General features: G+C 46.6%; 1 protein-coding gene across 4 annotated transcripts in view; it reads right to left on the reverse strand.

Moving 5' to 3' along the window:
* The window catches only part of Ankrd29 (ankyrin repeat domain 29), a 48,859-nt gene that overhangs the window by 3,217 nt on the left and 31,503 nt on the right, over nt 1-14,139 (reverse strand). For all 4 annotated transcript variants that reach the window (XM_087593271.1, XM_087593270.1, XM_087593272.1 and 1 more), the window contains 3 exon segments: nt 8,196-8,294; nt 6,991-7,086; nt 5,818-5,916 (listed from right to left, as the gene is read on the reverse strand). In XM_087593271.1, coding sequence (XP_087449397.1) covers nt 5,818-5,916; nt 6,991-7,086; nt 8,196-8,294 — 294 coding nt within the window.

The following is a 14,139-nucleotide window of genomic DNA, read 5'->3' on the forward strand; positions in this document are numbered from 1 at the left end:
GTGCTGCCCACGGAGGCACGGCTTGAGGCACCGAGGGAGCTAGCTCCTCCCACAGCAAGCCACCGAGGGAGCTAGCTCCTCCCACAGGTGTGTTATAAGGGGAGTAATTCTTGAACTTCCACGATTTCAGGACCGCTGTGCACTCTTAAATATTATGGAGCACTCAAATATGTTTTTAACTTAGAGATGAAATCTGAAAAAATGTATTTCTTTGTCAATGAAAAATAATAAATCCACTAAGTTTGGCCATACAAAATATACTCTGGGGGCTGGAGAGATGGCTCAGCTGTTAAGAGCACTGACTGCTCTTCACAGGGGTCCTGAGTTCAATTCCCAGGAACCACATGGTGGCTCACAGCCATCTGTGATGAGATCCGATGCCCTCTTCTGGTGTGTCTCAAGACAGCTACAGTGCGCTCACATACATAAAATAAATAAATGCTTCTTTTAAATATATAATTTATTAAATATATTAAATATATTTATTTAATATTTATTATATTAAATATATTTAATATTTGATATATTAAATATATTTAAATAATATTTATTAAATATATAATTTATTAAATATATTAATATATAGCTCCTCGCGAAAGCTGTGGCGATGTCTTTGGTGGCCACAGATTGGTACCTGGGAGAGGAGGACCTAGTGTCTACACAGGTCCCTGCCTGCAGGCAGCCTTCTTTGATGAGGCACCAAGGCTTTCAAGAGCTGCTTCCTTTTCTTCTCCTCCCCTCCCCTCAGCTCTCCATCTCTCCCTCCCTGCCCTTCCCTTTCTCCCCAGCTCCCTATTGTGTAGCAGTTGCCATCCTGAGACTATGAACTTCTTTCTAAAAGGAAGCTCCTTAAACTGGGGAAGTAAGCACAGTCTTGGTCCTGAAGCTTACAGGACAAACTCACCACCCCCACCAAGGCTGTTTAAACACCAGGACTACTGACAGGAGGGACTCTCCAATCTGCAGAGCTGCCTGCAAGTCAAGCAGAGAGCTCCAGGACGCTGGCTTTCATGAGCCTTCACCCCATGCTGGCGTGGGGTGGTAATAATACAGCTGCCTTGGAGCCTTCTCTGCTCCTATAGGCAACCCTTCACCCGTGCTCCTAACTAATGTGAGCTCCCCCGTGCTCCTAACTAACCTGTAAGCAGCCCTTGACCTGTGCTCCTAACTAACCTGAGCTCCCCCGTGCTCTTAACTAACCTGTAAGCAGCCCTTCACCCATGCTCCTAGCTAACCTGAGCTCTCCCGTGCTCCTAACTAACCTGTAAGCAGCCCTTCACCCGTGCTCCAAGCTAACCTGAGCTCCCCCGTGCTCCTAACTAACCTGTAAGCAGCCCTTCACCCATGCTCCTAGCTAACCTGAGCTCTCCCGTGCTCCTAACTAACCTGTAAGCAGCCCTTCACCCATGCTCCTAACTAACCTGAGCTCCTCCGTGCTCCTAACTAACCTGTAAGCAGCCCTTCACCCGTGTTCCTAACTAACCTGTAAGCAACCCTTCGCCATGCTCCTAACTAAACTGTAAGCAACCCTTCGCCATGCTCCTAGCTAACCTGAGCTCCCCTGTGCTCCTAACTAACCTGTAAGCAACCCTTTGCTGTGCTCCTAGCTAACCTGAGCTCACACTCTTTGCTTCCCAGGTTGGACTTCGGTGGCTTCATCCTCTGAACTGTTGTCAGTTCCTTATCTGAGGATGAGTACACATTTTTCAGGCTCTCCAGGACTAGGGTCAAACTCCCCTCTTCCCCTCTCCTCCTTTCCTTTCCCCTTTTCTCCTCTCTTCCTCTCTCTCTTCCTGTATATGTGGGTTGGTTTTTTTTTTTTTTTTTTTTTTGCTACATAGTCCAGGATGGGACAGAATTCCTTAGTTTTCTGAGTGCTGAGATTACAGGCCTGTGCCACCATGTCAAATTAAGACATAGTTTCGAATTAACATGGGATCTGGAAGCATATCATGAACCACTTTGTACTTCGTTGCATGGAAATCTACAGGTTTTAGCATTAGATACAACATTAGGAACACATTAGCTTACTAAGCCATGTAGGCTGCACAAATATTGGCAAGTTGTTTTTTTGGTTTTTTTTTTTTTTGTTGTTGTTGTTGTATCAAAAAGTCACGTTTAGTAAAATTACTATTAATTCATCAGAAAAGACTCTCTGGACTGACAAGCTATTAAGCCCAAGTGTTGTTCTTCCAAATAAAACTGGGGCCAGGGAGTGGCTCAGCAGGTAGAACTTGGGTTCAGGCCTTACCCATTGAATTCAATCCCCTGCCCAATCGCTGGGCCCCACACAGTAGCCAAGAGTGGCCTCTGATCTCCACACACACTGTGACACATGGGTGTCACACATATGCACAAAATAAATAACTCAAATAAAAATGATGATTGATTTAAAAAGTGGCCACTTCCCCCTGCAATTCCAGCATCTGCACAAGAGTCTTTCTTGAGACAGCTGAGCTCCTGTGCATGGTGACTGGACTTACTTTTCACCGTTTCACAGAAATATACAAAGCATGTATTAAGAGTCAAATTTTAATAAATTTACTCTTTTCACTGCCATCTAGCAAAAAAAAAAAATAGCAAAGGGTATAAAGCAACCAGTTTAACCATCGCTCGCCCTGGGAAGCTTGGGCAGGTCTCCCGTGTCCCTGCGCTTAGCTCATACCATTCTGTACTGTGTCTCCTTCCTTGCCCTATTCCTGCTCGGAATCCTCAGCCCAACGAAAGCAGAAACTGTAAATTATGTCCCCAAGGTAGAGCACAGTACACAGTATCCAGTAGGTAGTCAATAGAGATTTGTTGCATGAATAATTGAGAGCTGTTGTATGTCTGTGATCCTAGGACTTAGGGGGTAAAGACAGGAGGATCAGGTATTCAAGGGCATCCCTGGATGTAGGAAACCACCACCACCACCACCAACACCAACACCACTACCACCACCACCACCAACACCAACACCACTACCACCACCACCACCAACACCACTACCACCACCACCACAACCACCAGCACCACCACCACCAACACCACTACCACCACCAACAACAATACTACTACCACCACCACCACCAACAACAACAACAACAACAACAAAAATAAAAAAACTAAACTAAAGAAAAACCAGAAAAAAAATCTCTTTCAAGAATTCTAGGTTGCTGCTCTAGTTACCTTGCTTCTGAAGCTGTGATTAGAGACATCACCACCATCATCAACAACAACATTATTACCACCACCACCAACTTCTCTTGGGTCTGGTGGGCAGATGAGGTCCCAGGACTCTAAGGCTTTCTGCAGTATGAGCCTCCATACCTAAGTTCAGTTCCTCTAGGGAGGATGAAAGCTCAGCATTCTGTGCCCCGGAAACTACCCATGACCATCCCTCAGAAGCTAGTCCACTAAGGGACAAGGCAGGACGTGCACGTTTTCTGTTTCTGTACCAAGGCATTAACGGTGTTCCTAGTCTTAGTCATGGATAGCTCACCAGCAAGGTTTGATTTCTCCAAGAGTTCCGGGTCTGAGTCTGGAGATAAGATTCCAAAGAAAGGCAATTGTGACTTCAGCTGGCTTATCACCCAGCCAGGCCATCTCAGGAAAATAAACTTAGCTATCAGGGGAAAGATAGGCAGAAATGATAACAGAAAAGCTTTCTGCAAGCAGTTCATTTCCCCAGGAATGGGGAAATGGTCCTTCTGTGTGCTGGGTACAATGAAGACGGGGGCCTTGGCCTTGCATATTATTCCTTTGGCCCTTCTTAACGGGCTTCATGTGTGTGCGTACTGTGTGTGTGTGTGTGTGTGTGTGTGTGTGTGTGTGTGTGTGTGTGTGTGTGTGCTGTATGCACTGATACATGCACTGGTATGTACATGGAGGTCAGAGAAAGGAGCCCTCCTTTATCCCTTTTTGTCTTACTGATTTAAGGCAGAGCCTCTCCCTGAGATGGGAGCTAAGCTGGCAGACAGCAAACCCCAGCAATCCTGCCCCACCCCACTCAGTGCTGGGGGTACAGCAAACCCCAGCAATCCTGCCCCACCCCACTCAGTGCTGAGGGTACAGCAAACCCCAGCAATCCTGCCCCACCCCACTCAGTGCTGGGGGCGGTACAGCAAACCCCAGCAATCCTGCCCCACCCCCCTCAGTGCTGGGGGTACAGCAAACCCCAGCAATCCTGCTGTACTGGCTGGTTTTGTGTGTCAACTTGACACAAGCTGGAGCTTTCACAGAGAAAGGAGCCTCAATTTCAGAAATGCCTTCATGAGATGCAGCTATAAGGCATTTTCTCAATTAGTGTTCAAGGCGGGAGGACCTATTGTGGGTGATGCCATCCCTGGGCTGGTGGTCCTGGGTTCTATAAGAGAGCAAGCTGAGCAAGCCAGTAAGTAACATCCCTCCATGGCCTCTGCATCAGCTCCTGCTTCCTGACCTGTTTGAGTTCCAGTCCTGACTTCCTTTGGTGATGAACAGCACATGGAAGTAAGCTGAATAAACCCTTTCCTCCCCAGTTGCTCCTTGGTCCTGATGTTTGTGCAGGAATAGAAACCCTGACTAAGACACCTGCCCCACCCCCCTCAGCACTGGCGTACAGGCAAAGGGAGCACATGACATGCTCTCTGCCCTCCATGGCTAGTTCCAATTGCCAACCTTACAAACCTAGAATCACCTATGAAGAGAGTTTCAGTGAAAGATTGCTAAATCCTGCTGGACCGTGGGCATGCCTGTCACAGACTTCTCTTTAATTGGATTAACTGTGGTGGAAAGACCCATGCCACAGTGGGCAGTGGCATTCTCTGGGCTTGGGACCTGGACTGAGTAAGAAGAGGATCTGAACGTGACATACGAATGCACTCATTGTTATGTGTTCTCAACTGTGGGTGTGATGCCACTGGATGCTTTAAAGTCCTGCTGTCTTGACTTCTGAGCTATGGTGAACTGTAACCTGGAATTGTGAGCTGTGAGCTGAAATAAACCCTTCCTTCCCTATATGACTAATTTTTATCACAGTGACGGCAGTCCGAATACAACAATGGGCTTCTCTTTAACTTTCCAGTCTGCACACAAGACAGACATCAAGTAAGAGGACATACAAGGACAAACCTTTCTACTGTGATTAAAAATTCTCTGACTTCCAAATTTGGTTCAATTCTAAGGATTTAGGATAATTAAAAACATGGATTGGTGATGTAAGAGGTGATATGCGATCCTACTGATAGCACGTTCCCCTGATCAAGTCGCTAAGCATACATTAGTAAATCATAAGATGTAATTCCCCTACCCCACCTCCCTCAGTGCGGTGTGTGTGTGTGTGTGTGTGTGTGTGTGTGTGTGTGTGTGTGTGTGTGTGTGTGGTGGGACTGACAGGAAGGCTGTAGGCTTCCAGGACACTGACATTCCTAGAGTATATACTTACTAACACCAATGACCACCGCCTTCTCTCTAGCAGGAGGCCACACCATTGTAAGCTTCTGATCCCTTGCCCCCGGCTCCTGAGTACTGGCCTTAAAACTATGAACTACCACTACTGGTTTATGTCTGACAGGGGGATCCTACATGTTATGCACGCACTCTGCCAATTGAGCTACGTCTCCACCCCCAACGTCTGCACATTTCATATGAGTAAATGGGTAATAAGGGTTTTAGCACAATTCTCTGGGTCTAAATGTGCTGGCTAGGAATGACTCGTAACTGTAACCCGGCGTGCCCTTATTGTGTGTTAACTATGAAAATCGAGGCAGGCGTCTGCGAGATGCTTGTCTCGCCTTGTGAGGAGGTGGGGTCTTTACACAGATGCCCATGCGATTACAGGACAGGTTGAGTGAGTACCTTGTTTCTCAAGGCTGGATCTGCCCCTGCTTCCAGGAGCAGGGCAACTGTTTTAACATTCCCACTGAGCACTGCTGCGTGGAGAGCCGAGGTCCCGTTCTAAGAGAGAATGAGAGCATGTGTCAGGAGCTGAGCCCAGCCCTCAGTGGCTTTGCCTGGCTTTCATCACACTGTGTGAGTGACAAGAGCAGCACAGTCTTACTCCCGGTGTCTTCCCCGTACTTCCTAAAGTCTCATCAGCACAATTAGGGGTGGGGACCGATACTGAGCCCAGCAGATCTTTATTAGATGTTAGCAAGAAGGGGGTCTAAAAGTGGAAACGAAGGAATGTTTCCAGCGTGGATATAATACACTGTCATCCCAGGGAAAAGGTTTGTATGTCCTGATGTATCCCAAGGGCACAGCCATGCCACAGTGTCAACTTAGAAGAGAATCAGTGCCCTCTATTTAACAAAGCAGGGTAAATGCTTCAAATCAACAATCGGCTGGCTGTCCGTGGGTTAGCTTAACCCACTGCCACTTTTCTCTTATGTCCCGAAGGCGAAGACTATTTTGCACATTTTATATTGCACACACCCAGATATAAAATGTTATCAATATTACCCATGAATTACCACTATGGATGGCAGCCACATTTGTTTGCTGTCAGCTTCTCTGGATACCTGGGGATGGCAGAACTGGCCTGCTGCAACAGGAACTGCAGGTTCACAGAGCCAGTGCGCCTGGTGACTCACGGGGGCAGTTGCTGACTCTGTGCTGGGTACACAGCAGCACAGAAATACTTCCATCCAAAATGACTCAAACCTAACGAAGCAGTTCTAGTCTCCGGATACACGTTTACTGAGGTTCCCAGATGTTTGTGGCTAATTTAATACTTAAATTAACCAAGCAGAGCGGGTCTCTCCTGAGGATGATGGAGACACGGGGTATCCTTTGATGTCCCAAATCTTCCAAGCGATATCAATAGTGCACTTTCCTGTCTTTATCGTCAACTATACTATTTGTTCCAGGAAGACTAGGTATGAGGAGACTGTTCTATTTACCATCTCCCCATTCCACCTGGACCCATGGACCCCCATCTGATGACAACCCAGTTCTCTCTCAGTTCCAGTATGTCTTGTCTAGTCTCTATCTTATTTTGACAGAATGGCATAACTTCTTTTTAGGTCGTACCTTCAAAATACCGAGAGTAGGGGAGAATTTGAGGAGCTCCTTGATGACATCGTTATACCCTTTGTTGGCCGCCTTCAGCAATGCTGTCGTGCCATCCTGAAGCAGAGGGGACACAGGGACTATTGTTAACATGTTTGTGCTGGCTGAGGACTAAGGTCAGTTGACAAATCAGCATGTCTCAGTCTAGGGCAGATTAAAGCACAGGGGCAGTGATTCTGCATGAGGGCACCATCCACAGTGGGGGACTGCTATCTGCTAAGTCAGACATACCTCTAGGCCTGGAGAACACTGTCAGGGACAGGGTGACTTCAGGACCATATGTAAGCTATTGATTGACCCAAAAGGCCTCCTCTGCTCTTCATGACTCAGCAGAGATTGTTTACCTGTCTTTAATAATTTATGTGTGCTATTGTTACAGCCTTGGAACCGTATTCTGTCTTGACTTCACCTGCCTAGCGTATTTATTTGCCTGTGTATGGTGGTGGTAACCCGGGAAGAATAGGCTACCAATTTGATTACTCTTTTAGAAAATGCATAGATAACTTTAAAAAAAAATCCATCTTTAGTGATTATTAATTATTTGGCTCAAAAGAGACTTTCTAAATCATCAGTTTCCTGTTTGCTTTAACATATCAATGGCGGTGCTGGGAGGCCGGCTTCTGAGCTGTCTTCAGTCAGCCAGGAGAGGAGCCGCTGGAATGGGAAGGAGAAGGGTGTGATAGGGGAGTTTTCTGATCTCAGAGGTGACAGGAACAGGAACAGCGCCTTCATATTTCCCCTTCCTGAGCTTAGGCTTCATAGGCACCTTTGTAAAGGTGCCAAGGACAGATGTCAGACACAAGGAGCCACCTGGCTCATAACCTAGTATCCGTCGAATCTCCCTCCTCAGGGCAGCCTGGTACAAGCCGGCAGGGTTAAGGGCAGATGCCTGAGGGATGATGCCCAGGGATTTGCAGCAGCGAGAGCAGCGAGGTGCACCAGGGGCTCTGCCTGAATCCACTTCATAGGTCCTGCATGTTCCTTTCATGCCCTAGGTTAAGTAATCCGTACCCCTTCCCAGCTCCTCCAGAAATCGTATCAGATGGAGGAGGGAGAAGCTGACCACACCTGCAAACTTTCTGCTCAGTTGAACTTTGTTTTCCTGCTCAAGAGCAGAGTTGGAAGACCAGTCTGCAGGTGGGAGGTGGGGGGCGCTGTCTACTCACGTTGCGAGCGGCATCACGGTCAGCTCCCCGCAGCAGCATCACGCGCACCACCTCGCTGTGACCCATCTGGGATGCGATCCACAGCGGCGCGGTGCCATCCTGTGGGGAAAAGAAGGTGGCCGATGTAACAGGGGTCCAGTCACACATCTACCATCTACGCACTCGGAACACCAGATCTCTGAGTCCGAAAGATCCACTCTCCAGCTGATCTGCGTACCCAATAGGGGTAGAGACGAGGCTGAGCGGTGAACCTGGGACCACGGGATGGCGTTCGTGCCTGGGCGACCTCACACCGTTCATGCCTAACTTGTCTTATACAAGCAGTCTTTCCCCACTTCTCTTTAGAGACAGAATCTCAAGTACTTTAGATTGGATGCAAACCCAATATATAGCCGATGACCAGAGGATGACTAGAATCCTCGCATCCCCTGCCTCTACCTAGGGAGTGCTGGAATTACACCACCATACTATGTTATGCAGCACTATATTGAACCCAAGGCTTCCTGCGTGTAAGCAAGCACTCTGTTACTTACATCCCTATACGCCGGGTCCACGGGGAATCTCGAGGACCAGAAAGGCCACACGGATTCAGAAAGGCGCCCCCTCCCCCACACCTGACTGGTAGCCTGGTCTCTGAGAATGAGTTCCCTTTTGGAAAGAAGAGCAGGAAGAGGGTGGAGGATCCAGAACTGGAAAAACTGAAGCCATCATGGTAATATATCCCGAGACTCTGGATTACCATCTACCGATGGTAATGAGGACAAAAGAGTGAGATGATACAACGATAAACTAAGTCACATCTTCTGTCGTAGGGAGGAGGAGTTTCAATCCAAGCATACCAGCGGATGTTGGAACACAGTCTCCGTAGATTGCCATTCTGGCAAAGATCAGAGGGTGGACTTTCGAGCTGGGTAGTTGAAAACAGCAAACTGAAAGGCCAGGAGGATCTGAGGTAAAGAGAATGTTGATGTCTATGTCTTGGTAGAGGTGGGGAAGGAGGACCTCAAACAAAGAACAGAGAGCTAAAGACACTGAGCCTGCTTCATGCTTCCTTTACACTGCTCTTGGTCTCCTGGATATACTCTTTAAATATATATATATATATATATATATATATATATATATATTTACTTATTTCATGTATGTAGGTACACTGTCGCTATCTTCAGACACACCAGAAGAGGGCATTGATCGAATGGTTGTGAGCCACCATGTGGTTGCTGGGATTTGAACTCAGGACCTCTGAAAGAGTAGTCAGTGTTCTTAACTGCTGAGCCATCTCTCCAGCCCCTGGATCCACTCTTGAGGGTGGATGTTATCATTAACAAGGCGCAATTTGTATTAAAAACACACATTAAAAGTACAAACTAAAATGTTGCTTATTATTTATAAAAGAACTTCCACAATTTTCCTTTGATTTCTCAAATTCATTTTGTCTCTGTTTTCAAAGGAAAGTCTAGAGGAAGAGATAAGGTTGAGATTTCTGTACAATTGCACGTGAGAGTGAATGAGAAGTGTGCCCATGGCCTAGGAGAAGGGACCAACTTTGGTCAAGCTCATAGATGGGGTCATAGCTCAGTTGGGTCTTGAAGGAAGACCAGGATTTTGCCAGGTAGCAGGACACACATGCATTTCAGTGTCATGGACAGGTGTGGTGTATCACGCAGAGTGAGGGTGGCTTGGCATATGGTTCTAGACAGGATCCCCAGAGACAACAGATGAGGTCTGAGTTCCTGCCTGCTCTGGGTCTGTTTTGTCCTTTGTGGATGTCTCCACCAGAGGGCAGCCAGGGAAGGGAGATGGGCTGCCTTGTGAGTGTGCTTGTCAAAGGTTGTTTTTTTAGTAAAATTGCCCATAGAAAAGCGCTGAGACATTCCCATTGAGAACAATTATCACCACTGTCAATTTATAACAGTCACGGCAATGCTCGGATCTATTGCCTTGACTGGAAAGAACAGCAGCAAACACCCAGTCAGCATTTCTAGCTTGTGAGACTGTGCCCCTCAGCCTCAGTATCTTCTGGAAACGAGTGACCTTGCAGACACTACTGGGGACCAAGCACATGCAAAGGCGGTGAACACGACGATCCCAGATGCTTAGAAAAGGCTGCTGGAGCTGAGCACTGTTTACCATGAACAGCGCAAACCCTTGACTTAGACTTCCGGTTTCTGGAGCTCTTCCTCTGGATTTCATTTACCAAGTCTCCTGGAGACCCCGTACCAAAACTGGATAGGGAGTAGCCAGGCCCTACCGACTGGCTAAGGACATGTGGGGTCTCTCGTGTATCTCAGTACTAATGACCACTTCTCCAGATTTGACATGGAAACCCAGAGAGTATGTGTCCGATCATACTGTCAAGTCCAACCATTTGCTGTCTAGGTGACTAAGAAAGTCCTCTCTTTGTCTGTCCTGGACCTTGCTATGAGCTCACAGAGGTCCACTTGCTCCTGCCTCTTGAGTGCTGGGATTAAAGGTATCACCACTCCCAGTGCCTTCCTTTTCATGATAAAAATGGTGGAATACAAGTCAATTTGTTTCTCTTTTTTGGAGTGAATTGGAATGGGCAAAAAGATATTTAAATACTTGTGACTACTTCTAGACAAAAAAAAAGTGTTTAAAAATGTTTTAAGTGGAACAAATCAGTGTGAAGTGGAAGTTATGCACTCCACTCTCTCTCTCTCTCTCTCTCTCTCTCTCTCTCTCTCTCTCTGTGTGTGTGTGTGTGTGTGTGAGAATGGGCAGGTGTATGCTTATAATACACATGAGGGCTCATGTACATGTGCATATGGAGGTTTAAAGAAGAAAAATGAAAGAAAAGTCAGAGGCAGTGGCTGACGTTTAGCATTGTGTCCACGCCCAGTGAAAGAAGATTTAGACTTAGGCCGTAATCACAGGGAAGAGGACAAACAGATGATAGGCACGTGGGGACTGGAGGCCAAGGAAAGAGCAGGAAGTACGAGGGCTGCATAAGACATCAACCCAATAAATCATGATGTGTTGCCTGTACCTGAAGGTTTTAACACTGGCTGATAATTACAGAACAAACTCAAGGGCCAACCAGATAGCTAATAGGGTAGCTTTTGCATTTCCTACCAAATCTATTGCTGTTTGGGCTACATCTAATACATTTTACAGGTGGAGGGTTATATACACCATTCATGTTAGAGACCAATCTATAATCTTAAAGAGGTTTCTAAAACCTGCTTAGAAAAAGACAGCAACCCACTCGGTTCCCAAGGATCTGAACACATACACGAAATGCTCTGTTCTCCCTGCTTCTATGGCATTCCAGTCCGTAGGCATGACCATTTTCCTCTGTAGGTTTTCACCCTCATAGTCTCGGGGACCAATTCTGTTATTAGAGGGGTGGCCAGTTTCAGACAGAAGTAACTACGGTAACAAGACAACTTTGCTACCAGTGTTAGTCCAACCCACAGGCACTGTGATAAAACACTTACTGGGAATATTTTATATCATTTTCATAGCAATTCTGGAGGGATGTCACCATTGCTATCTTGAGTTTACAGATGAAAAGCAGCTGAGGCCCAGGGAAAGGGAATCGCTATCATGTAAAACTAGACTCTCACTCCCTGTGTAGCCTTTTGACTTCAGCACCTCTGCCTGAAGACTTGAGCTGGCTCCACAGCCACTCTCCATCTCCCTTCTAGTTTCCAGTCATGGGCCATTGGGGGCCACAGACCTCCAGACCTCCCTGGTGCTTTGCCCAAGTCACAATGTATTTTCTGGTAGTCAACAGGCTTTTCCAAGTGCCCACCGTGTTCAGAGGGACTAAGATGGCCAGTGCCCTCCACCAGTGTTCTTCTGGGCTCTGCTCCAGTATCCACGTGCTTGGAATCCTATACCAGTCTGGAAGCTCTTGTCTCCCCCTCTTCACACATGCCCCCAAGCTTGGAACCCGAGAGAATAGCTACTTTCTGGGTTCCAGCAATTCTGTGTCCAGATGAAGGCTTCTGTTGGGACAGTGGTTCTCAACCTTCCTAATGCTGAGACCCCTTAATACAGTTTCTTAGGTTCTGGTGACTCCCCGCCCCCAAGCAGAAATTATTTTCATTGCTACTTCATAACTGAAATTTTGCTACTGTTATAAATTGTGTTTTTTTTTTTTTTTTGGTCTTTTTTTCGGAGCTGGGGACCGAACCCAGGGCCTTGTGCTTCCTAGGCAAGCACTCTACCACTGAGCTAAATCCCCAGCCCCGTGTTTTTTTTTTAAATATAAAGGGTTTGTGTCTTTGTTTTAAAGATTTATTTATTTATTAAGTACACCGTAGCTGTCTTCAGACACACCAGAAAAGGGCATCAGATCTCATTACAGATGGCTGTGAGTCACCGTGTGGTTGCTGGGATTTGAACTCAGGACCTCTGGAAGAGCATTCAGTGCTCTTAACCGCTGAGCCAACTCTCCAGCCCTACTGTTAGGAATTGTAATATAAACATCTGTGTTTGCCAATGGTCTTAGGTATCCTCTGTGAAAAGGTTGTTTGATCTCTCCCCAGAGGGGCTGTGAGACACAGGTTGAGAACCACTGCATTAAGGCATACACTCACTAGCTGGTCTTTCTATCAAATGCTGTAGAAATACCGACAAGCAAAGGAGGAGGCCTAGGTAGACAAGTGAATCAGAGTCAGCCTAATGCTGGGAAAACAAGGCCAGGCTTGGCTGCTCAAGAAAATACTGCTTTGGTGATGTGGGTGAGTTGAGCTGGGAGAAGTATGTCAAGTATGTGGTTAAGAGAACAATGGCTAAGTGGACATATTCACCACTGATTAAAAATGTTCTCCTTGAGAAGGACGTGTGGAGGAAGAAACACAAACGAGTTTCCCAGGTGACCATGGACTTCCATGATCCCTGCAACTCTTGACCTATGGAGCAGGAAGGAACATCTCAAGCTGACACTGTTCTGACTGTGGCTTGCTCTGTGATCACAGTTCCTCAGCACAAAGCACTAAAAAGGTCTGTTTAGTTCTCAGGAGGGAAAGTTATTAGGAGAAGCCATTCTTTCTATAGTGCTGACTCCATGACATCACATCAAATGTCATAGGAGGGATTCTCAGCTACTCCATTAGCGTCTTGTCAAAGATGTTAATGGAAGGACTCCGCAGAATGGTGTATGTGTGTTGTGTGTGTTATATATTGTATATGTGTGGTGTATGTGATTTGTGTGTGCATGTGTGTGCTGTATATGTGTGTTGTGTGTGTATTGTACATGTGTGTTATGTATATTGTGTGTTGTATAGCGTATGGTTGTGTGTTGTGTAGTATGTGTGTTGTGTCTTGTGTGAGGTGTGTATTGTGTATGTGTGTGTTTTGTGTGGTGTGTGTTATGTGCTCTGTGTGTGTGTGTGTGTGTGTGCGAAGATGGGTGTCATAGAGGTCAGAATGGGTATGTGTGCAAGTGTGCACGTATGTGGACTAGTATGATAGCCTGAGTTTGAACTTCAGCATTGCATAAAAGCTGGGTGTGGTGTCATGTGCTTCTAACCCCAGAGCTGGGGAGGGAAAGGAGGGAATCCCTGTGACTCACTGACCAGATCCTCTAATAGAAAGTTCCAGGCTCCAGGGAGAGACTCTGTCTCAAAAGAGAAGGTGGGTGGCTCCTGAGGAAGGACACCTGAGATTGACCTCTGGCTTCTGTACTCATTACAGCTGTACACACACACACACACACACACACACACACACACACACACACATCAAATTTATGGAAACATTAAGAACAGGCACACATCCTTGTCCTTACTCCATACTCCACAAATTCAGGAATTTTCTGATAAAGACTTAACGAGCTATTGGGGATTTCAGAACAAGACACCAGCTCCAGACACCTAGCTTGTAACGTTGTACCCTGTGTAAGCCATTTTAACGAGAACTTTAAACCTCTGAATAACTCATAACCCAGCCAGCCATGCTTGCTGCCTTTTGTCCT

The sequence above is a fragment of the Rattus norvegicus genome, chromosome 18 (genome assembly GCF_021556685.1).
Source record: "Rattus norvegicus strain SHRSP/BbbUtx chromosome 18, alternate assembly SHRSP_T2T, whole genome shotgun sequence".
In the NCBI taxonomy this organism is placed as follows: Eukaryota; Metazoa; Chordata; class Mammalia; order Rodentia; family Muridae; genus Rattus; species Rattus norvegicus.